The 24,245-nt window shown below is 44.6% G+C and overlaps 1 protein-coding gene and 1 long non-coding RNA gene across 4 annotated transcripts in view; both read right to left on the bottom strand.

The window, feature by feature from the left end:
* Position 1: 1 nt before the first annotated feature.
* LOC140426243 (uncharacterized) lies at positions 2–6,965 on the bottom strand. The gene is made up of 2 exons (XR_011948167.1): positions 3,729–6,965; positions 2–1,352 (listed from the first exon to the last, which is right to left on the bottom strand). It is a non-coding gene; the product is annotated as an uncharacterized lncRNA (long non-coding RNA).
* Positions 6,966–15,670: 8,705 nt separating this feature from the next.
* Positions 15,671–24,245, bottom strand: part of b4galt2 (UDP-Gal:betaGlcNAc beta 1,4- galactosyltransferase, polypeptide 2) — a 612,340-nt gene continuing 603,765 nt past the window's right edge. Inside the window, exon 7 of one of the 3 annotated variants that reach the window (XM_072510744.1) lies at positions 15,671–17,204. In XM_072510744.1, coding sequence (XP_072366845.1) covers positions 17,054–17,204 — 151 coding nt within the window. In that variant the 3' untranslated portion in view covers positions 15,671–17,053. The remainder of the gene's footprint in view (positions 17,205–24,245) is intronic. The other 2 variants (XM_072510743.1, XM_072510742.1) reach the window with 2 other exon arrangements.

Below are 24,245 nucleotides of genomic sequence, written 5' to 3'. Positions count from 1 at the left end.
GTTCGTGAACAGCTTGTGATTTATTCATACCTACCTACTACAAAGCCTTTGTATGTGCAACAGGCCATTGTACAATTGCCAATTTTCAGTCAGCTTGTTTATAATTCACTTGATCTCAGTTGCTGGTTCACTTGATAATCAATGTGATGGCTGTGACAAACTTCAATGTTTTGTCCATATTTTTTTTTCCCCTCTGTACTGTCTTGGATTAAAATAGATTCCTTTCTTTAAATTCTCAAAATGGAATCTGTAATTTTATTAAAAACCCAGCGTAGTGACCTGAGGTAAACTGGCTATAAAATACCATGATGGAACAAAATAACTATGATATACTGACTTTCCACAAGAGTTTGGATGAAGCTTTCCTTTGCACATTTGGATCATCCTCTCAGAATGTCATAAGCAACTGACCACCTTCAGGTTCATCATAACATGTGGAGCGAATCTGTAACTCAGCACGATAGCACAGTGGTTAGCACAGTTTCTTCAGAGCTCCAGGGTCCCAGGTTCGATTCCCAGCTTGGGTCATTGTCTGTGTGGAGTCTGCACGTTCTCCCCATGTCTGCGTGGGTTTCCTCCGGGTGCTCCGGTTTCCTCCCACAGTCCAAAGATGTGCAGGTTAGGTGGATTGGCCATGCTAAATTGCCCCAAAAAGGTTAGGTGGGGTTACTGGGCTGCGGGAATAGGGTGAAGGGTGCTCTTTCCAAGGGCCGGTGCAGACTAAATGGGCCAAACGTCCTTCTTCTGCACTGTAAATTCTATGATTCTGTGAACCCCTGGCAAATTCTTACTGTATTAATCTTTGTAATGTCTCTTCCTATAATCTTTCTATTCACATGACGAATGCTGAATCCCAATAGTTTTAGGAATGCCTCAACAATATTGTTCAGCATCTCAGATGTCTCATTATTTACGAAGACAGCCCTACACCCCTGCACCATGATTTGGTTTTGGGCATAGCCATGCTTATTAATCTTGTAGGTGCTGTTAATGAACAAGACCTCAGGAAAGGCCACAAACCAAGACTATATTGAATTTGTTGCAAAAGCAATGATGTCGATATTATCTCTGCCCATGTCAACACCATCTCAATCGCTTAGACATGCTCCATGGCAGCTGGTAGAACAACCATGGTATCAATCCCATCCTTCAGCCATGACTCGATATTCCTGATGTCATAAAAGGTTGTGGCTTTATTGAATTTCTGTTCAATGTATTCCTTCAATTAGGTTACAACTTGGCAAACGTACATGAGCTGTGTGGACAAGATAGTGCGAGAAGGCTCAGAGTTTTAAACATATTCCTGTTATAGATGAAAGTAAGCATGGCCTTTTCATCCCAGTGGGAGATATCTGAAATGAAGCAGAATTGGGTCAGAATTACCAGCTGCACACCATCTATTCATGCGTACTCGTGATTGTAACAGGTTACAAGGATCATATCCTCACCCTATTAGTACACAATGTAATCAAATGCACGTTGTGGGAGGATTTAGGATAGAAATCTGGGGGCAGCACGGTAGCCTTGTGGATAGCACAATTGCTTCACAGCTCCAGGGTCCCAGGTTCGATTCTGGCTTGGGTCACTGTCTGTGCGGAGTCTGCACATCCTCCCCGTGTGAGCGTGGGTTTCCTCCGGGTGCTCCGGTTTCCTCCCACAGTCCAAAGATGTGCAGGTTAGGTGGATTGGCCATGATAAATTGCCCTTAGTGTCCAAAATTGCCCTTAGTGTTGGGTGGGGTTACTGGGTTATGGGGATAGGGTGGCGGTGTTGACCTTGGGTAGGGTGCTCTTTCCAAGAGCCGGTGCAGACCCGATGGGCCGAATGGCCTCCTTCTGCACTGTAAATTCTATGAAATGAGCAGATTTGATTAAAGACTATTTAATGGACATCAGTCAGCAACCATTTTGACATCAACACCACAGTAACCAAGCCAATGTGTTAACATTTGCTGTTGATTCAGTCAAATCTCACTTAACTGGATGTGTGACCGCGCATCATGGACACTGTTCAGTTTTACAGATGTACATGCGAAGCGGGTGAGAATTAGCCCCTTCTGTCTCTTGTTCTCAAATGTCACTGTATTGTAAAGATGCCTGGTTGAAAAGTTTCTCCGTCACTACGGGAAAGGAAGAGAGTTGATATTCACGGAAAATTGAGCCTTTCACCAAAAATGGATGATGAGAACACAGAGCCTCAAATTCAACAGAACACACACAAAAAACACAGGCAAGCATTGGCTCTTGTTGAAACTCCTCAAATTTCAAACTAAACTCTTAATAGCCATCGAACTCCACGTTGTGAAGATGTCCCTGAACTGCTGGCCGATTGCCATGGGCATTTTACTGGCTATCACTGACTACAAATATGGTGAATGACAGTGAATTCAAGTTAGAATGACATCATAATAATAATATTATAATAATCGCTTATTGTCACAAGTAGGCTTCAATGAAGTTACTGTGAAAAGCCCCGAGTCGCCACATTCCGGCGCCTGTTCGGGGAGGCTGGTATGAGAATTGATCCTGCGCTGCTATCCTTGTTCTGCATTACAAGCCAGCTGCTTAGCCCACTGTGCTAAACCAGCCCCTGCTGTATGGCAAATGGCAATGGCAAATGCAACAGTGAGCCTGAATGAAGCAGTTAGCTTCTGTAAAATCAGACATGTTTGAGTGAGCAGTTATAGTGACTTAGCTCAGGCAGCTCTCCAAAACAAGGGCACAAGCTCATGAGGGGCTTTGCTACAATATTGCACAGTTTGTGAAGGGCCTGGCCATCGGGAAAGGGGTTCTGGCGTGCAATTGATGGGGAATGTCATGGGAGTCAGGGGCACTTTTGTGAGGGCCACGAAGAATCCAGCATGAGTTTTAAGGATACAAAGAAATAACATTTATTTACAATAACATATATGTACAACAGCAGCAGCAACTTCGCTTGCTGCTCACTCCTTCCTGGCTGGTTCCAAACTGGCCAGTTTTATTTCTACAGGGAGTCTGCTAATGATTTCTCCGCCCTCCTGATTGGGGAAGCTCATACTCCCACAGGATTGTGGGATTGTCATTAGTCCCCAGCCAATGGTAAGCAGACAGGTTATAACAGGCACAATTGGTAGTGAGCGTGATTCAGGGTTCACAGTTGGTCAGGGCAGTGATTCTGGTTAAAAGTATGCAACATTCTTCCTGCTCAAAATTTTGAGCTCTCAGTGTAACACTTGAAAATGGGCACTATTTAGACCCTTATCAAGCCTGGAGCTAGCAAAGGCATCAATTTATATTTTCAGTGGCAGATGCGCTGGATGGCCTTTGAGGTGTAGAGAATCATTACAAGGTTTCCATCTCTGGAAGAGATTAATAATCAAGATAGAGAGCTGGAATTGACTCAGGCTTATCAGGGCCACTCTTCCCAGATACTCCTACTTGGATTGGATTGCATTTGGATTGGATTTGTTTATTGTCACGTGTACCGAGGTACAGTGAAAAATATTTTTCTGCGAGCAGCTCAACAGATCATTAAGTACATGGGAAGAAAAGGGATTAAAAGAAAATACATAATAGGGCAACACAAGATATATAATGTAACTACATAAGCACTGGCATCGGATGAGGTATACAGGGTGTAGTGTTAATGAGGTCAGTCCATGAGAGGGACATTTAGGAGTCTGGTGACAGAGGGAAAGAAGCTGTTTTTGAGTCTGTTTGTGCGTGTTCTCAGACTTGTGTATCTCCTACCTGATGGAAGAAGTTGGAAGAGTGAGTAAGTCGGGTGGGAGGGGTCTTTGATTATGCTGCCCGCTTTCCCCAGGCAGCAGGAGGTGTAAATGGAGTCAATAGATGGGAGGCAAGTTCGTGTGATGGACTGGGCGGTGTTCACGACTCTCTGAAGTTTCTTGCGGTCCTGGGCCGAGCAGTTGCCACACCAGGCTGTGATGCAGCCAGATAGGATGCTTTCTATGGTGCATCTGTAAAAGTTGGTCAGGGTTAATGTGGATATGCCGAATTTCCTTAGTTTCCTGAGGAAGTATAGGCGCTGTTGTGCTTTCTTGGTGGTAGCGTCGACGTGGGTAGACCAGGACAGATGTGCACCCCTAGGAATTTGAAACGGCTAACCATCTCCACCTCGGCCCCGTTGATGCTGACAGAGGTGTGTACAGTACTTTGCTTCCTGAAGTCAATGACCAGCTCTTTAGTTTTGCTGGCATTGAGGGAGAGATTGTTGTCGCTGCACCCCTCCACTAGGTTCTCCATCTCCCTCGTGTATTCTGACTCATTGTGATTCGAGATCCAGCCCACTATGGTTGTATCGTCAGCAAACTTGTAGATGGAGTTGGAAGCAAATTTTGCCACGCAGTCGTGTGTGTACAGGAAGTAGAGTAGGGGGCTAAGTACGCAGCCTTGCGGGGCCCTGGTATTGAGGACCATTGTGGAGGAGGTGTTGTTGTTCATTCTTACTGATTGTGGTCTATTGATCAGAAAATCGAGGATCCAGTTGCAGAGTGGGGAGCCAAGGCCTAGGTTTTGGAGCTTTGATATGAGCTTGGCTGGGATTACGGTGTTGAAGGCGGTGCTGTAGTCAATAAATGGGAGTCTGATGTAGGAGTCCTTGTTGTCGAGATGCTCTAGGGATGAGTGTAGGGCCAGGGAAATGGCGTCTGCTGTAGACCAGATGTGATGGTTTCCGAATTGCAGTGGATCAAGGTGATGGGGGTGTAGGAGTATGGGGGTGATGCGCTTCATGATCAACCTCTCGAAGCACTTCATTACGACTGAAGTCAGGGCCATGGAAGGTAGTCATCGAGGGACGTTGCCTGGTTCATCTTTGGCACCGGTATAATGGTGGTCTTCTTGAAGCAGGTGGGCACCTCGGAGTGGAGTAGGGACAGGTTAAAGATGTTCGCGAATACCTCTGCCAGCTGGTCCACACAGGCTCTGAGTGCACGACCAGGGATCCCGTCCGGGCCCGTCGCCTTCCGAGGGTTCACTTTCAGGAAGGCTGATCAGACTTCGTAAGCTGTGATGGTGGGTATGGGTGAGTTATGGACTGCTGGGGCACTTAACAGCAGATTGCTGGTTACCTGCTCGAACCGAGCATAGAATGCATTGAGTTCATCGGGGAGGGGGGCGCTGCTGCCGGAGATACTGTTCGGCTTCGCTTTGTAGCCCGTTATGTTATTTAGTCCTTGCCACAACCGCCGAGAGTCTGTCTGTGACTCTAGCTTGGTTTGATATTCTCTCTTGGCATCTCGGATGCCTTTGCGGAGGTCGTACCTGGATTTCTTGTATAGGTCAGGGTCGTCTGACTTGAACCCCTCAGATCTGTCCTTCAGTAGGGAGTCAATCTCGTGATTGAGCCATGGTTTCCGGTTGGGGAACGTACGTACTGCTTTCTTTGGCACGCAGGCGTCCACACATTTGCTGATGAAGTCTGTGATGGTGGTGGCATACTCATTTAAGTTGGTCGTTGAGTTCTTAAATATGGTCCAGTCCACTGTCTCTAAGCGGTCACGTAAGAACTCTTCTGTTTCCTCGGACCAGCACTGCATTTCTTTACTGGATTCTCCCGCTTGAGGTTCTGCTTGTACGCCGGGAGAAGGAGCACCGTCTTATGGTCTGATTTCCCAAAGTGCGGTCGGGGGATGGAACAGTAGGCGCCCTTGATTTTTGAGTAGCAGTGGTCAAGAGTGTTGTCGCCCCTGGTGGGACAGGAAATGTGCTGGTGGAATTTTGGCAGTGCACTCTTGAGGTTGGCCTTGTTGACTTCTCCAGCCATGATGAACAAGGCCTCTGGCTGTTCTGTTTCGTAGTTGTTTATAACTGTGTACAGTTCATCCAGCGCCTTCCTCGCTTCTGCCTGGGGTGGGATGTAGACTGCTGTGATAATGGCTGAAGTGAACACACGAGGCAGATAGTATGGGCGGCACTTCACGGTCAGGTATTCCAGGTCCTGGGAGCAGTAGGTCACCAGGGTCGCCACATCCAAGCACCAGGAGGAGTTGATGAGGAGGCAAACCTCTCCAACCTTCGCTTTGCCTGATGACGCGGTGCGGTCCGACCGGTGAATTGAGAAGCCTTTAGGTTGTATGGCAGAGTCCGGTGAGGCGGGGGTGAGCCATGTCTCTGTTAAACAGAGCACACAGCAGTCTCTTACTTCCCTCGGAGAGGTAAGTCTGGCGTTAAGTTCATCCAGCTTGTTTTCGATCACTTGGACGTTTGCCAGGAGTACGCTGGGGAGCGGGTTCTTGAAACTGTGTTGCTTCAGTCTAACCTGCAGACCACTGCGTTTCCTTTGCTTGCTCGGTCAGAGGGGTGTGGCTGGATGATCCTGGGATCCGATGGGAGAAGTCTGACCTTGTGGAAGGTAGGTGGTTGTGTCTGACGGGGTCCAGGGCGCTGGCGGGGACTAGGGCGCTGGTTACGTTTCCGGAATCGCGTCTGGCAGGGTCCCGGGCGCTGATAGAGGTAGAGGGGTTGCTAGGGGGGCATGTTTGCGATCCAGATGGGTCACGGCGTTCTGCGGGCACCTGAATACCTTGCAGCGCGTTCGGGTCTTTGCGCAGGGTCTCCGCCATTTCGGGGGTCCTGGGTCGTGGGCAGGGGCTTCCTGAGGGAGGTTGGGCTGAGTCCCGTGGTCTGTTCCCTCCCTGGGCGCTCCTGGGATCGGGTCTTGACGTAGACCCGGTCAGGCCTCCAGGTGGATTTTTCTTTGTTCCAACTCCAGGTAGGTCGGGTTGCTGGGCGGGCCTCTCCGGGTCGGGCCGCTGGGCGAGTCTCTCGGGGTTGAGTTGGGCAGGGTCTCGTCGTCGGGAGTTGGGTCTGGAGCTCTGGGGACTGGGCCGGGCGATCCGGGGGCTGGCATCGGTTGTTAGGCCGTGTTTGGAGATCCGAGGTCCGGGTCGGCTCCAAATCGGGGTTGGGGCTTCATTTCCGGTTTGGGCCCGATCCACTTCCAGGTCGTGGCGGTCAGGTTGGGTCGGGTCAAAATGTCTCCACGGGCGTCGGAGGATGTTCAAGCCTGCAAGAAAAGATAAAAGAGAGAGGTTAGTAATAATGTTAGTTTTAGAATTAAATTTTAAAAGATTAGAACGAGTATAAGTTAAGTAAAAAGTGGATCTGTTGGGGGGAGTTCGCAGAGAGTCGCCTCCCTCTGGCGCCATCTTCTGGACATTTGTTCTTCCCATTGTGCTTCACATCAGAGCCCAATGGAGGAATGCAAAAACATGTAACTCACTTTGAAATCACCTTGGGAACATCCCACTGTTCTGTACAGCGTACAAAACAGGTCACTAAATTCCTACTTTGATTGGCCATTTCTAAATTACCTTCTCAAAATACATGCAGCGCCCAGAGTCTCAAAATATATATTTCAAATTCAGACTCTTCCTGAAGGAAATGGGCACAAAAGCACAGCGGTTAGCACTGTTGCTTCACAGTGCCAGGGTCCCAGGTTTGATTCCCGCTTGGGTTACTGTCTGTGCCGAGTCTGCACATTCTCCCCGTGTCTGTGTGGGTTTTCTCCGGGTGCTCCGGTTTCCTCCCACAAGTCTCGAAAGACGTGCTGTTAGGTAATTTGAACATTCTGAATTCTCTCTCCGTGGACCCGAACAGGCGCCGGAACGTGGCGACTCGGGGTTTTTCCACAGTAGCGTCATTGCAGTGTTAATGTAAGCCTACTTACGACAATAAAGATTATTATTAATTAAGTACAGGTTACTCATCCTACACACAATTACAAATGGTCAGGAAACCTGCACCTTGTAGACAGCAGAGTTCAAGGGCCTTGCTCAATGGCAAATTTTGGTGCAAACGTTGCAGATTGATACACGAAGGAAGAATATTGCCTGAGATCTCTGCACCTCGAAGAATGAAAGCACATGTTCCCCAGTTAGCACTAGAAGTGAAATGGAAACACTGGTAAAATCACACGTCAGACAACCAAGGCCCTGCAGCAACAGTGAACTGACCTTAGGATGTCATCTGCATGATAGGCAATAGTGAGCACATTGTGGGAATCCCGCTGTACGATGAACAACGGGGAGTACTTCGGCCTCACTGAATGTGCTGCAGTTTTATGAGTACAGACAAGGCACGTGAAGAAAAACATGGAGCACAACACAACCAAGAAAACACACCAGAGCACAGCAAGCGTACTTTACACGAGACAACATATAGGTGAATTATACTCATAAATGTTCAGACAGAGCATGGTGGCACAGTGGTTAGCACAGCTGCCTCGCGGCGCTGAGGTCCCAGGTTCGATCCCGGCTCTGGGTCACTGTCCGTGTGGAGTTTGCACATTCTCCCGTGTATGCGTAGGTTTCGTCTCCTCGGCCCAAAGATGTGCAAGGTAGGTGGATTGGCCACGCTAAATTGCCCCTTAATTGGAAAAAATGAATTGGGTACTCCAAATTTAAATTAAAAAAAAAAAATGTTAAGACAGTGAGGGTAACAATATCAGCTAATGGGGACCTGAAAGGTTCCTCAAGATGAATTGGATTAATATACGATTCTCACAAGGACTAGTGCAGTGAAGAAAAATCGGAGGTCATATAGAACAAGCAGTAGTCTTACCACCATGATTAATGCAGTCCTTGGCGATACTGCACCACAAAGTACCATTGAGGTCAAGGTGCAACTATTAGGAAGCCATGAATCACAGCTGTGATTAAAGCAGTAATCAATCCACAATCAGCTCATGGATAACATTACAAATTACAGGCAAACAACTCACCAACAGTGCTAGTGGCACCCAGGGATTATGAACTTGCAAAATACAAGTACGATTAAAGTAGCAATCAATCCATATTTAAACACAAAATTGATCTCTAACAAAGCTACTATGAATTACTATTGAGGTTAACGTACAACTACCGTGAACTCACAAAATACTACTGCAATTAAAGCAGATTGATTTCCAGCACTGCTACAAATTACTATAGAGGATAATGATTAAAGCAGCAGTATACAACACTACAAATTGCTATTAAGGTTAACTACAAAGCAAAGCGCAGTTAAAACTACCAAGGTTCAAGCAACAAGTAGGGTTGCCAACTCTTCAGGATTTGCCTGGAGTCTTCAGAAATTGAAGACCAGTCTCCAAGATACTGCTGTGTGCAACCCTGGAGAATAATGAACAGGAGATTTTTGTCAGTTTCTTTGAACATTTCTCTTTGCCAAATATAAAAATATTGAAATTGGAGGGGTGTTGCCAGAAGACAAGAATCATCCAATATGTTAATAAGTCTTTTTGCTTTCCAATTGGCACAGGACGGCAGTACATCTCAAGGATGGATGTGGGAGCAAGTTATGTGATGAAACCTCCAGGGTTACATTCAACCACAATTGGCAAGTCAAGCAGCAAGCAACTTCAGCACAACCACCGTAACATCAGACCCCAGGCTCCACATGCCTCAGGCAATAAGCAGCATCAGGCTCCAAGCAAGACAGGTAGCAAACTACGTCAGATTCCATACATTTTAGGCTCAAAGGCAACATGCTTCGGCATGCTCCATTTCTCGTTCCCTCTCCAGTTGGCTCACCAGAGTCTAGGCACACATGTATTGTAGAATATGCATACACAAGACAGATATGCCTTGCAAGTAGTGACTGCAAAAAAATTGTATCTATCAGCAACCCTGGCAAATGACTTCTATCTATTCACTCTATTTAGGAACATCTATAACACTAAGTTGCACTGGAGTAGGTTAATAATACAGTTGCAACAAAATAATCATACTGCCATGAAACAAAGTTTAAAATGTTAACTGTATATAAAATAATCACTTTCATACACTTTTCCATTGTATATTGTATCTTTAATGTTATTGAAATCAAATAATAGATAAAAAGAATAAAATTCAACAAAATCTAGCCATTTTCAACATCATAGAACTCTGTAGAGTGGAGAGGTTATACAAAACCAACGGAGGCGTTTCTGGTCAAAGACCTGAATCCAATTATTTTTTAAACAGCATACACATACAAAATATAAAGTTTCACTAAATAAATTCACCTCTGCTAAATTCAGCTGATATTCATGGTAATACATATCGAACTTCCATGTGGATCTCTTGATGATTATTGTATTTTGTGTCAACCAAAATATTTCACCAACAATCCACTTCGGTGTCAGTCATAATGCTGAAACCAGGTAATCAATGACATAGACTAGAAGTTTCAAACACAACTTTTCTCAATCAGAAATGGGTAACATTTGATTTAACAGATGGCGCCACCAAATTAGGAAATTTCCAGAATGACATTGTTCCTGGAACAGCAGGAGCAGCTTCTTCACTAAAATGTTAGATATGACAAAATAATTAGCAATAGAATTGCTCAGAAGCATCAACATTTGGTCACAAAGCAGCAACTTCTTTCATACCAAATTAGGCCTTTGTTTTTATTCCTTTCATTGGGATTTGCGAGTCACTGGAAAGGCCAGCATTTGTTGCCCATCCCTAATTTTCCTGAAGAAGGCGGTAACTGCGATCAAAATGAAATCAAACTGCCTTCTTGAACTGCTGCAGTCCATCTTTGTTGGTACACCCACGGTGCTGTTAGTAAGCCGGCAGCTTCATGTTTTCGACCAAGCACCGGTGAAGGAACAGCAATGTAATTCCACAGGATGGTGTGTGCCTTTGGAGGGGAACTTGCAGGCCATGATGTTCCTATATGCCTGTTGCCCTTCTAGATGGTGGTTGTGGGTTTGGAAGGTGCTGTCTGGAAGGTGCTGTCGAAGGAACCTAAACGAGTTGATGCAGTGCATCTTGTAGATGCTGCACACTGCTGCCACTATGGCGGTGAAAGGGGTGCGGATCAAGTGTCTGCTTTATCCTGGATGCTGTCAAGATTCTTGAATGTTATTGAAGCTGCAGTCACGCCGACAAAGTGGACAGTATTTCATCCCAGTCTTGCCTTGAATCTTGGAGATAGTGGACAGGCTTTGGGGAGTCAGGGGAAGAATGTTACTCCACATAATTCAAGCCTACATTCAACAATTATACATCTCTAGTTATAAAGAGTTGAAATTCTGAAAAACTGTCACACGATAGCTGAAACAAAGTTTGTAAATCACATATTTTGTAAGGCACAGATACACAAGGGAAATGTGTCCAAAATAATAAACATTCCTTCCATCATTCAAAAGATTCACTAGCGCTGTACCTGTGGTATAATCTTGGATTCATAAATCTACTCAAATTCAACATTTGGTGTACAGATGTCCAATGAGAGATGCAAGAAGTTAAAGCAGAAAAACGTTCACGTGGTAATATTCTGCCTCCTGTTGTCTTGTGCAAGCTTTGATGTGTGTGCTTGTGACAGAACATCAAAGCTGTGTAATGTTAGTGTTTTATGATATAGACAGGCTGCCTAGCTTGGACCCCGTGTGGTGAAATGTACTTTTAGCGGCTACACAAATCAGGCAGTAGTAGATCTGTAAACTTCAAAAGCATGGAAAATCAGATGAGCTGTATAACTGCTCATCTGCTACCATCCATTGTGTGGTCCTGCCGAACCTGAAATTCATTTTGTTGGACAGTCGACCATTTTTTGGCATTGTTAAAAGAGAAAAGATAAATATTTTGATTGTACAAGTTCAAAAATCAAGATGCAATGGACAAAAACAAGACTCACGACAATTACTTCAAGATTCTACCAAGCTTTGCATGTTAGATAGTTTTCCGGCAAAGTAACATTTTCCTCAGACAGCTGAATGAAAATAAACAATCGTATCAAGCATAACACAAGCCACCGTATTATCTTTCCTAAAATCCCGTGGAAAATGTTGAGGAACGAATCAAGGAGTTTGGAAGGAATGGGATGAAATTAGGTTTTTGAAAAATGTAGCAATACAAACTTCAGTCAAATGTAATAGATAAAGCTGAACAGAGCTTCTTTCAATGGTCACTTAATATCTTTGTTGTCAATGTGCAATGTAATGCTCGGAGATTTTATAACAAGGCTGAATTCAACTTCAGGATCATCACATACTTGTTGCATCAGTAAGGTTGCAGCCACTTTGAGGACTAAGCTCCATTTACTTAACATGCATATGGTGAGTTACATTTGCGAAGGTTTTCAAACTGTTAAGAGAAAGAGGTGAGCCCTTTTAAGACAATTGAGGACATGACAATAACATTTAGTAAGGAAATTGCAGACATTAAAGAAAGAGTGCGTTTATCTGTTCTCATATTGAAAAAAGATTAAAATACCAGCAGCACAAGGGAATATAAGTGAAGGAACTTACTGAATTTAATCTAAGTAAAAAATTTGGTAATTGAGAAAATAATGAGACTGAAGATGGACAGATCTCTGGGGACTGACGGTTTCCACTCCAGGATATTAAAATAAATACATGAGAAAATTGGAAATGCATCAACCATAATTTTCTAAAGCTCTCTAGATTGTGCCTTTCAGTTTAAAAATTGAAAATGACACCTCATTATTTAAGATTGGAAAGGAGTGAGATTCTAAGTAACTTCAGTTTAGCATCAGTTGTGAATACAGCATTAGAGACAGGCAAGTATCACACGATCAAAGAGAAAATAGATTTATGAAGGTAGTTTGTGTCGACCAACCTAGTTAGATATTTAGAGGATGTTACTAACATGGTGGATAGGAGGATGTCTGCTCGCATCCTCTACCCTCCGTCCCTTCTAGAACCACGATAGTGTCCCCCTGGTCCACACCCTCCACCTCACCAGCTTTCATATTCAATGGATTAGTTTGCGCCATTTCTGCTGTGATAGGATAACCAAACTCCCCTTGCCTCCCATTTCAACATACCAAAGGAACAATTCCCTTTGTGATACTCTGACCCACTGCTTAGTCACCCCCAATACCCCACCCTCTTCCAACAGCACCCCTCCATGCAAGCAAATGTAAAACCTGCCCTTTCACCTTCTCATCATCCAAGGCCCCAAGCACCCCTTCGAGGTGAAGGAGTAATTTATGTGTACTTTTTTCAATCTAATCTACTGTATTTTCTGCTCACGATGTGGTCTCCTCTGCACTGGGGAGACCAAGTGCAGATTGGATGACTGCTTTGTAGAACATCTGCATTCTGTATGCAAGGATGATCCTGAACATCCACTGGTGTCATTTTAAGTCTTGCTCTCACGCTCACATTTCGGTCCTCGGCCTACTGCACTGTTTTCAGGAAACACCACCCCATCTTTTGATTAGGCAATTGCAGCCTTCTGGACTCAACAATGAGTTCCACAATTTCGAAGCAGAACTTTATCCATTTTGCTTCCTTTTCTTGTTTTTTTTTCCAGTTATCAGCACATATGCTCTAGACAAATGTAACGATTCGCTGTTTCTTTTTTTGTCCCATCTCCATTCTTTCTGACCATGGAGGACTAGCTTTTCTGTTACTCATCTCTCCTGTCTTTCATCATCTACTTGTCCTTGTGCCATTCAGCACTTGCTCAAAATCCAATGCATGTTTTCACTTTTCCTAGTTCTGATGAAAGTTCACAGACCTGAAACGATGAGGGGATTCTCTGCCACCTGCAGCCAAGTTTCTGATGTGGTGGGGAATCCCGTGTCGGGGAATAAAATGGGATTGGCGCTGATCTGTTTGCGATGCTCCATTCCCCCATGGGCGTCAGCTTCGAGGTTCATGCCCCGCGCCAGTGGGAGGATGCAAATGGGTCAACTTGACCCAATTGCATCTTATTAATAGGCTGGATGCCACATTCTCCACGTCTCCGTGATGCTCCGGCCCTCTGGGCTGGGATTCCTGCGGGTGTCAATTGGTGCTAGTATTTGCCAGCTTGGCCCTGACACAGTGGACCGTGTGGTGGGCCAAGGGGGTAAGTATTTAAGGTAGGTGCCCTCAAAGTCCATCAGCGGGCCCTGCTTCCCCCCACAGTTCTAATCCTGCCCACTCCACCCCCCAGTACCCCCAACAGAGACCCTCACCAGACCCATCAGAAACCCCACCAGACTTCCTATTAGTGAACCCCACCAGTCACCCCCATCAAAGACGCCACTAAATCAGAGAACACCCCTCCCCCTCTGGAGCCCCCCTATATCAGCGAACCCCGCCCCATAACAGAGAACGCCCCACATCAGTCACCCCTGCCTGAGCGCTAAAGAGCAGTCCAGGCAGAAACAGTCAAAGAAATCACTGCTTTTTCACTCACCTATCCCTTAAACCTGCTGCTGCAGACAGATGTCAAAAAGCAACAGCTGTGACTTTACAGAAAGTCAAAACCACATCACAAGGCTTAACCCCCCTCAGATACTTTTATCTGAAAGTCCTCTATTCTCTTCAAAGGGAAATAATTTTTGGGGTGACAGGGTGGCACAGTGGTTAGCACTGCTGCCTCATGGTGCTGAGGACCCTGGTTTGATCCTGGTCCGGGTCACATTCTACCCATGTCTGAGTGGGTCTTACCCCATAATCTAAAGGTGTGCAGGATTGGTGGACTGGCCATTCTAAATTGCCCCTTAATCGGAAAAATAAAAAATTGGGTACATTTAAGTTTGTAAAAAAGAGAAATCATTTTTAGTAGGCTGTAATTGACAGCTTCCAGCTAACCAGATGTCTGAATTGTTTATTCTCATTTTCCTTCACTCTTGAATGCATCTCAAGTCGTCTGTTTTGAACCTAACCACAATATTTATAAATATCTAGGAGTTAAGTTCTTTCACTTCCTTTTTTTCTCAGGTGGGGGGGTGGGGGGGGGGGGGTGGAGGAGGGGTCAGTCAGTCATCTTGATTCGTGCTTGATGAGGGGGGAGAATTGCTCCTGCAATTACCATGGTGGGGGCGGGGCAGGGTGTAGAGGATGCCCCTAATTGTCAGTGGGGGTGGGTTGAACATTGCGGTAGGGGAGGGGGTTGGCCGTCAGACCTACTCTTGGGCCGCCCACTCAAAATGGCTGCCTAATAGCAGAATTTGCGATGGAATCCCTTGTGAATCCTGCCATGCATACATTTGCATGGCTAGGAGAGTGAATCGATGGAGGACGGGAAACATAGTGTTCCAAATGGAGAATCCAGCCCATTAACTCTGTCTGCACCTCCTTGGTAAAGCAGGCAGCATAATCAAGGACCCCTCCCGCCCGGCCTATTCTCTCTTCCATCGGGCAGAAGATACAACAATGTGAGAACACGCACTAACAGATTCAAAAACAACTTCTTCTCCACTGCTACCAGACTCCTGAATGACCCTCTTATAGATTGAACTATCTGTCTACGCATCTTCTCTACTGTTGTCAGATTATACACCATATGCTTCACCCGATGTCTATGTCTTTACATTGTATATTTATCGTATGTGCTATGTTATTTTTCCAATGTATGAAACAATCTGCCTGGACTGTATGCAGAACAATACTTTTCACTGTACCTGGGTAAGCGTGACAAAAATCTAAATTTCTCTCCCAATGTTGCCTAATTTGCTGAGTATTTGCCTTGCATTTTCTATTTTTATTTATTTTCTAGCATCCATTGTATTCTGTTTCTCATCTGTATATTTTGTCCATTCGAACTTCCAGAAGACATATGGTAAGTTTCTGCATTAGAGACTACTGGCAAAAATGAATATGCACGAATGTTTTGATTTAGGTTTTAAGGCAAGAGTTAAGATCAAGGGAACTTCATTTACAAAAATTTCTGACATATTTCATTTCTATGTAATTTTAAATGAGCTTATTACTGGTAGATGCCATCAAGCTGTCTTCCTTTATATTTCCCAATGCTTCTCCCTTGCAGTTGGAGAATGAACATCTAATTTACAAAGATTTGATGCACTGCAAGAGGAAACTCAAATTTCCTGCCTGGCGCTCACAACATAGTTTGACCAGGACCAGTGAGTCTTCTCCAACCCAAACCCAACTGGCATTGGCCCAATGCATGTCACACAAGGCTTTTGCAGATGGAAGAAAAAGCATTCCTCATGGAAATTCCCGGCACATCCCTAAAGCACGTTTAGAAGTCAGTTTCTTTGTGCAGATGTAGGACATCCCATGGCTCTATTTGAAGAAGAGCAGGGAATTCTCCTGGCACGATTTTGCCTTAAAATAACATCACTAAAACAAATTTTGTGGCCATTACCACACTGCTCTTTGTGAAATTGCGACATGTGAAAATTGGCTTCAACATTTCCTGTAAATTGTGCCTAAACATCAAAAAAGAAAGTACTTCAATGGCTACAAAACAATTTTGGGACACCCTGAAGCTATAAAAGTTGCTGGATAAATGGAAACAATTTTTGCACATTCACAAAGGCAGGCAGTATTTTAATAGGTTAAAGGCAAAAATCACTTATCTGATGAGGGATATGTAACCAATGCGGATAAAATGAAATGCAAGACTGCAATCTCTTCCAAATTTGTTGAGCAAATTCTGTAAATCCGGACATTTATTCTTTTTTCTCCTTTAAATGCTTTATTTTTTTAAATAACTTTGTAACATTCAATATTAGAAATTTACAAGAAACTCCTTATGTTATATGGTAGAAAACATGAGCATACATGAGTAATTCTTAAAGCTGCAAAGAATATTCAGCAGTCAAAGAGTTAAAACCATAGTGACCCATAACGACCTTGCAGGCACATCTTCTTGTAATGGAAGATCTTGCCAGCAACAAAAATAATCTGGCCTAAAGATTCTATGTCAATGATCCTCCAGTGAACCAGATCCAAACAGGCTAAGTTTCTTTTGTTAGGGGACGCCATCTTCAAACAGGCCAAGGATTTTGTTAAGAGTACTAAAGAGATTGTATAGAGCTGCATTTTCCACTTGATTTCACACAAAAAGAGCTTAAAAAGAATATATCCTCCCAGATCAGTGCATCCTGGTCTTGTCTGGTTTACATCCTCAATTGCAGAAGGCAGTAGTTTAGCAATTTTATGAGATTGGGGACCTTTTTACTAAATCTTTCTGCTCACCTCCACATGCTTTGTTAGTTTTCGTTTTAAATTTTAATCACCATAATTCTTTGGGGAGACAGAAAGAGGAAAACAGAGAAAGATAGACAGAAAGACTGTCTATTGTGAGGCTAAGTGAAGCAAGAGTGCTGTCTTTGCTTGAGAACGGTGTGACCTGCTATCCTCTTGAAGGCCGAGATGGCGGTGTTCCAATGTCCACTGTGATGTTTGTGTACATCGGGTACTTGGCTACATTCACCAGTTTGTATTTCAAGGAGTTGATCCCATCTTGCTTCATTGTAACCTTAGTGTTCTGGATTTTTGTAAACCTGAAAGAGAATTTTTTTCATATTTAAACATATAATCAGGACAATTAGGTGTGCCGAAAAATGTCTTTTAAAAAAATAAATTTAGAGTACCCAATTCATTTTTTCCAATTAAGGGGCAATTTAGTGTATCCAATCCACCTACCCTGCAAATCTTTGGGTTGTGGGGGCGAAACCCACGCAAACACAAGGAGAATGTGCAAACTCCACACGGACAGTGACCCAGAACCAGGATCGAACCTGGGACCTCGGCGCTGTGATGAAAAATGCCTGTTAATAATTTAAACAGGGATAGGTTTTCTCTCATTGTTGCTTTCCGGCTCATCAAACGTTCAAAATATCTCTCAAGGATCGACTGCTTTTCAAAAACCAAAAATGTGATCAGTGACCAGTGATCCCCTGTCCAACTATATATCGAAAATGGACAACGTGGGGTTGGATTCTCCGGGCTCGTCCATGGCTGGGACATGTAGCGAGCGAGAACGGAAAATTTGGCGTTTCGGCCAAAACTCCATTCACGTTTAGCGCCACCGGAAAATCCCAGCTGCAAACGAGGATGGAAAACTTTGGCCGTGGCATTTGGCTCCTGATTGGCGTGTTAAAAGGAGAGTGCCACCTGAGACTTTCAGCCCATTTTAATGTTAGAAGTCTTTTCATCAGGGCAGCACTGGTTAGCAGTGCTGCCTCATGGTGCCAAGGTCCCAGATTCGATCCCGGCTCTGGGTCACCGCCTGTGTGGAGTTTGCACATTCTCCCCGTGTATGTTTGCGTGAGTTTTGCCCCCACAACCCAAAGATGTGCAAGGCTAGGTGGATTGGCCACACTAAACTGCCACTTCATTGGAAAAAATGAATTGGGTACTCTAAATTTAAAAAAAAAGATTTAAAAAAGAAGTCTCTTCATCAGTGATAACGGGGCAATAAAAACCTCCAGACCTCATTCTGGTGTTCTGGCCAAACCAACTTCATTGTACTGGTTTGTACAGAAGTACTTGGGTGAGAAACTGAAACCAGCATCAAAGTTAAGGGGGGGGCGAAAGAGAGACTGGGAAGGGGGTAAATAAATGGGATGGGGAAATAGGTTTGAAAATACAGACTCTATGGCATAATATTTCCATTCCTCGAGGCTCTCTCATGCTGAATGGCGAGAACTGAACACATGAGCATAACCATGGTTGCATAAAAGAAACTCTGACAAATCCATCAAATTACAATTGTAAATGACCAAAATCTACCAGGAAATCTGCATCTACAAAGGCCATAACATAGTAGCAAATCTCCATGGTAAAAAAAACGCCTTCCTCCTGCCCCCACATCCAACTGCTAATCTACCAATATTTGCATAACATAGAACATAGAACATAGAAAATACAGCACAGAACAGGCCCTTCGGCCCACGATGTTGTGCCGAACCTTTGTCCTAGATTAATCATAGATTATCATTGAATTTACAGTGCAGAAGGAGGCCATTCGGCCCTTTGAGTCTGCACCGGCTCCTCATAACTTAAGCAAAATGGGACTGCACTCCATCAAACTATACCCACACATTCACATGTCATCCGAATACTCCAGATAGGAAAATCAACGCCTTGAGTAATTTTTAGAGAGAGAGCTTTCTTGACTGAATTATAACTTCAAGTAAGGTTGACAGTTAATTTTGACTCTCTTGGTGGCGCATCATTAATATGAGGGTTAGGAAACATTGAAAAGGGTATTTTTAACATGGTTATACATTTGATAACAGGGGGCAGTATTTAACGGAGGCAATGGCGGTCTCACCCGATAGCTGAAGAGCCGGCGAGAGCTCTTTTTATGCAAGGCTCACCATATCACATGTCAATAAGGCATTTAAGTAGACAGTGACAGGTCTTGCCCAAGAAAAGGATCCCCGGGGGAGGGGCAGACATCCCACCAGCCTCAAAATGCTAACTAGAGGGTCGGCAGGTCGATTGATGAGCAGTAACTACTGCCAGGGCGACATCCATTTGAGGCCTAGTATCATTGCTGGACCCCAGGCTACAAGTGAATGATAGGGGGTGCAAGGGGAAAACAGGGGAGGGTTGGCAGCGATGGCAGGCATCAGCCCCACTCCCAATCCCTTGATCAGGCACCGAGTGCAGAAGGAGGGCATCAAATTCTGCCCAGAGAGCATACAAGGAAAGATTTCAAAGTTGTATTCTCATGGAGCCTTTCAAATTATGTCAATTTTTTGGAATATAATTATCAGCCTTGAATAACAAGAAACAGATGGACTGTAAAAGGCCAGCTGATGGTGGTACTAATCCTGAGTGGAAGCGATTGAAATTTTTCACTCTGCTCTTTGATGGTATTTTGACTTCAATTTGCTTAGTTTCAGTTGTTCAATATGAACTGGTAGCTTACCTGTGGATTAGTTTGAGCTGGTGATAAGCTAATTAATTGATTGTATAAGCTGCCTTCTAGTAGACTGTTTTATAGTTCTGGTAGCTAGGCTATTGTGTACCTTTAGAGGTATAATTCTGAATGTACCAACAAAAGATTAAAGGGAGACTGGTGAGGGTAGATCTGAACTTTGTGCGATAGTATAAATGGGTGATAGCAAATCAGCTGCTCATATTATCGGTTTCCTGATTTTAACTTCGAACAAAGTCAGAAAGATGCTGTTCCTCTGATTCGTTTCCCTGTTCAACGATTCTCCCAATGGGTCTGTCGACTCGCCACACACTCCCAGAGTGGATTCTCGGCAAACAATTCGATCCGGGGACAAATAAAAAAGCTATCCCATCAATAATAGGTGTGGAACTGTCTGATTATCGTGCAAGCATATTTTTAAAGTTTGAAAAATAAACAAACTAACAATTTGATGTTTGTTTGCTCGTATTTTGGGCCTAAGCTTTCAATATGGTCGCTAGCCAGAGTGTGCATATTGAGAGTCAGAAATGTGCTGCCTGTCATATTGACAAAGGCGAAAAATAGGCATCCAAGAACTGCATCTGAAACAGGTATCAGGCCCGTTGTATATGCAAATAAGGGCCTAATGATTTGTTGAGGCTTCCCTGTGCAAACGTTGGTTCCTCTAAATGCAACCAGTGCTGAGACAGCTGCGTTCAAAAAAACGTGTTCCTCCCAGCTCAAATATTAAAACACGTAGGCCACTGTTGGCCACCTCTCGACTCACTCACCCAATTGTCACCCACTATACTTTTTTCAAAATTTGTTCACGGGATGTGGGCATCGCTGGCTGGGCCAGTATTTATTTCCCATCCATGAGGGCATTTAAGAGTCAACCACATTGCTGTGGATCTGGAGTCACATGTCGGCCAGACCAGGTAAGGACGACAGATTTCCTCCCCTAAAGTGAACCAGATGGGTTTTTACAACAATCAACAATGATTTCATGGTCACCTTTTAAAATTTTAATTCCAGATTTTTATTGGAATTTAAATGTCATCATCTGTCATGGCAGGATTCGAACCCAGGTCCCAAGATCATGACTCTGATAATACCATTATGCCACTAACTCCCCATGATTTTGATGTGCACATCTCCCCATCCCAATTGCCTGTTTATCCTTCCCTTTCTTGGCTGGGTTCTCCTGTTCCTAGACACCACCCCCCTTCCATTGCAAACCGTTCCACTTTATTGGCCCACCCATGGACCACTGACAATGTGACGGTCTAAAATCAAAAACTCTTTTTAAAAAATAAATTTAGTGTACCCAATTAATTTTTTCCAATTAAGGGGCAATTTAGCGTGGCCTATTCACTTACCCTGCACATCTTTGGGTTGTGGGGGCGAAACCAACACAAACACAGGGAGAATTTGCAAACTCCACACAGACAGTGACCCAGAGCCGGGATCGAACCTGGGACCTCTGCGCCCTGAGGCAGCAGCAATGCTAACCACTGTGCCACCGTGCTGCCCGTAAATCAAAAACTCTTCATTAGAATTTTACCAGTGTAATTTACATATGATCTGAGGGCTAATGTAAAGTGTGCATCAGACCTACCTTTATTCCTTGAGCAGGTAGTCAGCCACAAATTAATTTCTGGACCATGACGTCTCTTTGTTTCAGTGGCTGTGGCATATGGCCATAAAAATAATTTTAAATCTATGAACACCCACTTTCAATCACAACCCTTAAATATAATGGGCTGGATTCTCTGTTTGGGAGACTAAGTCCCCACGCCAGCATGAAAACGGTGGTGGTTTACGCCAGTAAAACTGGCGCAAAGCAGACACCAATTCGCCGTTTTGCTGGGGGCTTGCAGGGAGGCAGCGTAGAGCTCCCAGCTCTAGCTGCCGATACGGCCCTGAGCTCTTCCGGGTCCGTGGCCGCACGGCGACGACCTGCAACGGCTGCGCCGTGCTTCATGGTGGACTCAGCCCGCAGACCCAGACCGCAAAAATAGTACCCCCCTTCGGCCGCTCGCGCGTCCCGGACCACCCACCCACAGTGCCCCCAGCCCCGAATGAAGCCCCCCCCCGCCCGCGGATCGGCCCTCCCCCGATTGTGGCAGTGCCGGACTGAGTCCGCAGCCGCCACGCTAAGTTCACGACGGGTGAGACCACAAGTGTCCCACGCCGTTGGCAACCCAGCCGGTCGGGGACGGAGCATCGAGGGGCAGGCCTCAGGCAATTGCCTGAAGCCGTGGATACGTGGCGCGGCGGTACTCCTAGAGTACACTGCTTTTCAGGGGGCGGAGCATCGCAAAAGCGGCACCGCCTCCGATTTTGGCATCATCGGGGTTTATCCGCCCCCTCGCCGAACGCGATATCGGCGATATCGCGATGTCCATGAAATTGGTCAGAAAAATCTCAAATTTAATATTGATAAAAGAATGCACCAAGACCGTTTCCTGCATCAGTCTGCTTCTAGTTCATCATTTGTCCAAAACATTGTATGGTTTCAAGAAGCAGTTAGATAAAGCACTTAGGGCAAAGGGGATCAAAGGATATGGGGGAAAGTGGGATTAGGTTATCGGGTTGGATGATCAGCCATGATCATAATGAATGGCGGAGCAGGCTTGAGGGGCTGAAAGGCCTCCTCCTGCTCCTACTTTTTCTATGTTTCTAAAGCAGTAACACCTGATTAAAATCTGGGACAAATAGAACCACTTCAACGTGAAACTCAAAACAAACTAGAGAACAATAATGAAAACCTCAAACTAAGGGTGCGTCACTGGGAAGGGCAAAAGAATAGATCTGACCAGGTATGGTATCAGGCTTCAAATTTGTCATGGATATAATACAAAAAGGCAATACAAGGTAAAAAATGAGTGCCGTTCAAGAGGGAGCTGTGTGGATTGATTAAAACTAAACCGAAAATTCAAAAATAAATCATATGATAAAAGCAGGGTGAACAATACGAAAGATAACCCAGGGGAATATAGAAATGGAGTGGAGAGGTGGAAATGGAGCTCACAAGCATTAGCAGGAAATACGAACAAGCCTAGCTGTCCCGACTCTGATCCAAGTGCTGGAGTATACATTCTGGATAAAATCTAAAATGTGACCCTCTATTCCCATAACTTGCAGTTTAATCATCAGACCCACAGGTTACTAGCCTGAAAGCCTTACAAAAGAATCAATAAAAGCAACACAAGTTGGCGTCCCCAAAAATAGCTACCAATGACAATTGGTATAAAACAGCAGTCCCTTTTAATTCCATCACAACAGCAAAACCTACACTGACCCTTCCTTTGCTGGCACACTTGACACCCAAACCATCTGAAATGAACCTTTCAATAGATACCGACAATGTGACATTCCTCAGACGTTTTTGTTTCCACTCGGATCCCTTTGTTATGTAAATAGAAACCATAACCTCTCTCTGGAATATCGAAAGCACATGAGCCACATGTGAAATTCTATTTATCAGGCTCTGAAAAGTAGCTAAAATATTAATTGCTGTTTCCTGGCACTGTTCTCCAAGAGCATTGACAATTCCTCCCTCATTGGCCTACAGCAGCTTTTATGAACTCACTGTGAATCCTATCTCCACCTGCAGCTTTATTATTAGCTAGGCAACACAGAAGGGAGTTCACTTCCTCTGGTGAACAGTTTAATTAAGGCTTATCTACATAACACATTAGCTTCTCCAGATGGGGCTCTGCATACAGCCTGTGCAGACAGACACCAAATCAACATACTCTTCATTCTAGATCCTAAGAATTCTCCTATGGGTTTACTGGAGAGCACCACATGTCAGTCACTGGAAGCATATCAGAGGAACCCTTTTGACCATGATTAATGACAGACTCTAGCCAAAAGAAACACAGTCTTCGGATAGGTCTTGTACAGTGGGCGGATACAATCCATTCCTCACATTTTATTTCCTTCTGGTGCTTCACATCTGTGGTAAACACCACTAGTAACATTGCATGTATTACGGTACTGCCCCTGTACAACAGTAAATCCCCGCCTGCTGGCTCCTCCCAGCAGGCGGCGTAAAAAAGTGTCTGCTCTCCTGCGCTGCTTCCATTCTGGTTCCAGCTGCAGGAGGCACAACATCTTGTGCAATAAAGCCTCAATTGTTGCACCATTCTCGTCTCGTGGTAATTGACAGTACATCAACATCATCATCTCATATGCAACTGCCCTGGATTCCTCAAGCTCTATTTCAACTTTTGCCAAGCAGCCATACTCCTATTTGCAGTGTTAGCAATAGAGCTGCCAGCTCCTGGTTTTAGTTTCTTTATGAGTTTGGCTACAGAGGCGAGGGAATCACTGGTTACATCATCTCCTCCATAAGTAGCAACTGTGACCTGGTCCCAGACTTTGTGATTGGGAATAGCCTTCATGTTGTCAACTATCTTGGTCAAATCATTTATAGGACAGGGGCCATCAGTCACTTTGTCCAGTTACTGCTAATAGCCGCAGGTTTCCTGGCAATGACCAAATGATGAAGTTGGAAAACAAAGGACATACCACACTGCTGATAATTACACAATCAGTTGGCGTCTTGCTCCGAATCCCAACTCAGTATCACGCAGTGATTATTAAAAGGGGGAATAAAGTCACTGCAGCCTGGAGTGATTTGTGCCATGTTTGAAGTCTCAGTCCT

Source organism: Scyliorhinus torazame, chromosome 7 (assembly GCF_047496885.1).
Source record: "Scyliorhinus torazame isolate Kashiwa2021f chromosome 7, sScyTor2.1, whole genome shotgun sequence".
Taxonomy (NCBI): Eukaryota; Metazoa; Chordata; class Chondrichthyes; order Carcharhiniformes; family Scyliorhinidae; genus Scyliorhinus; species Scyliorhinus torazame.
Note: the sequence above shows the minus strand (reverse complement) of the source record. Positions and strands in the feature narration are given on the sequence as shown.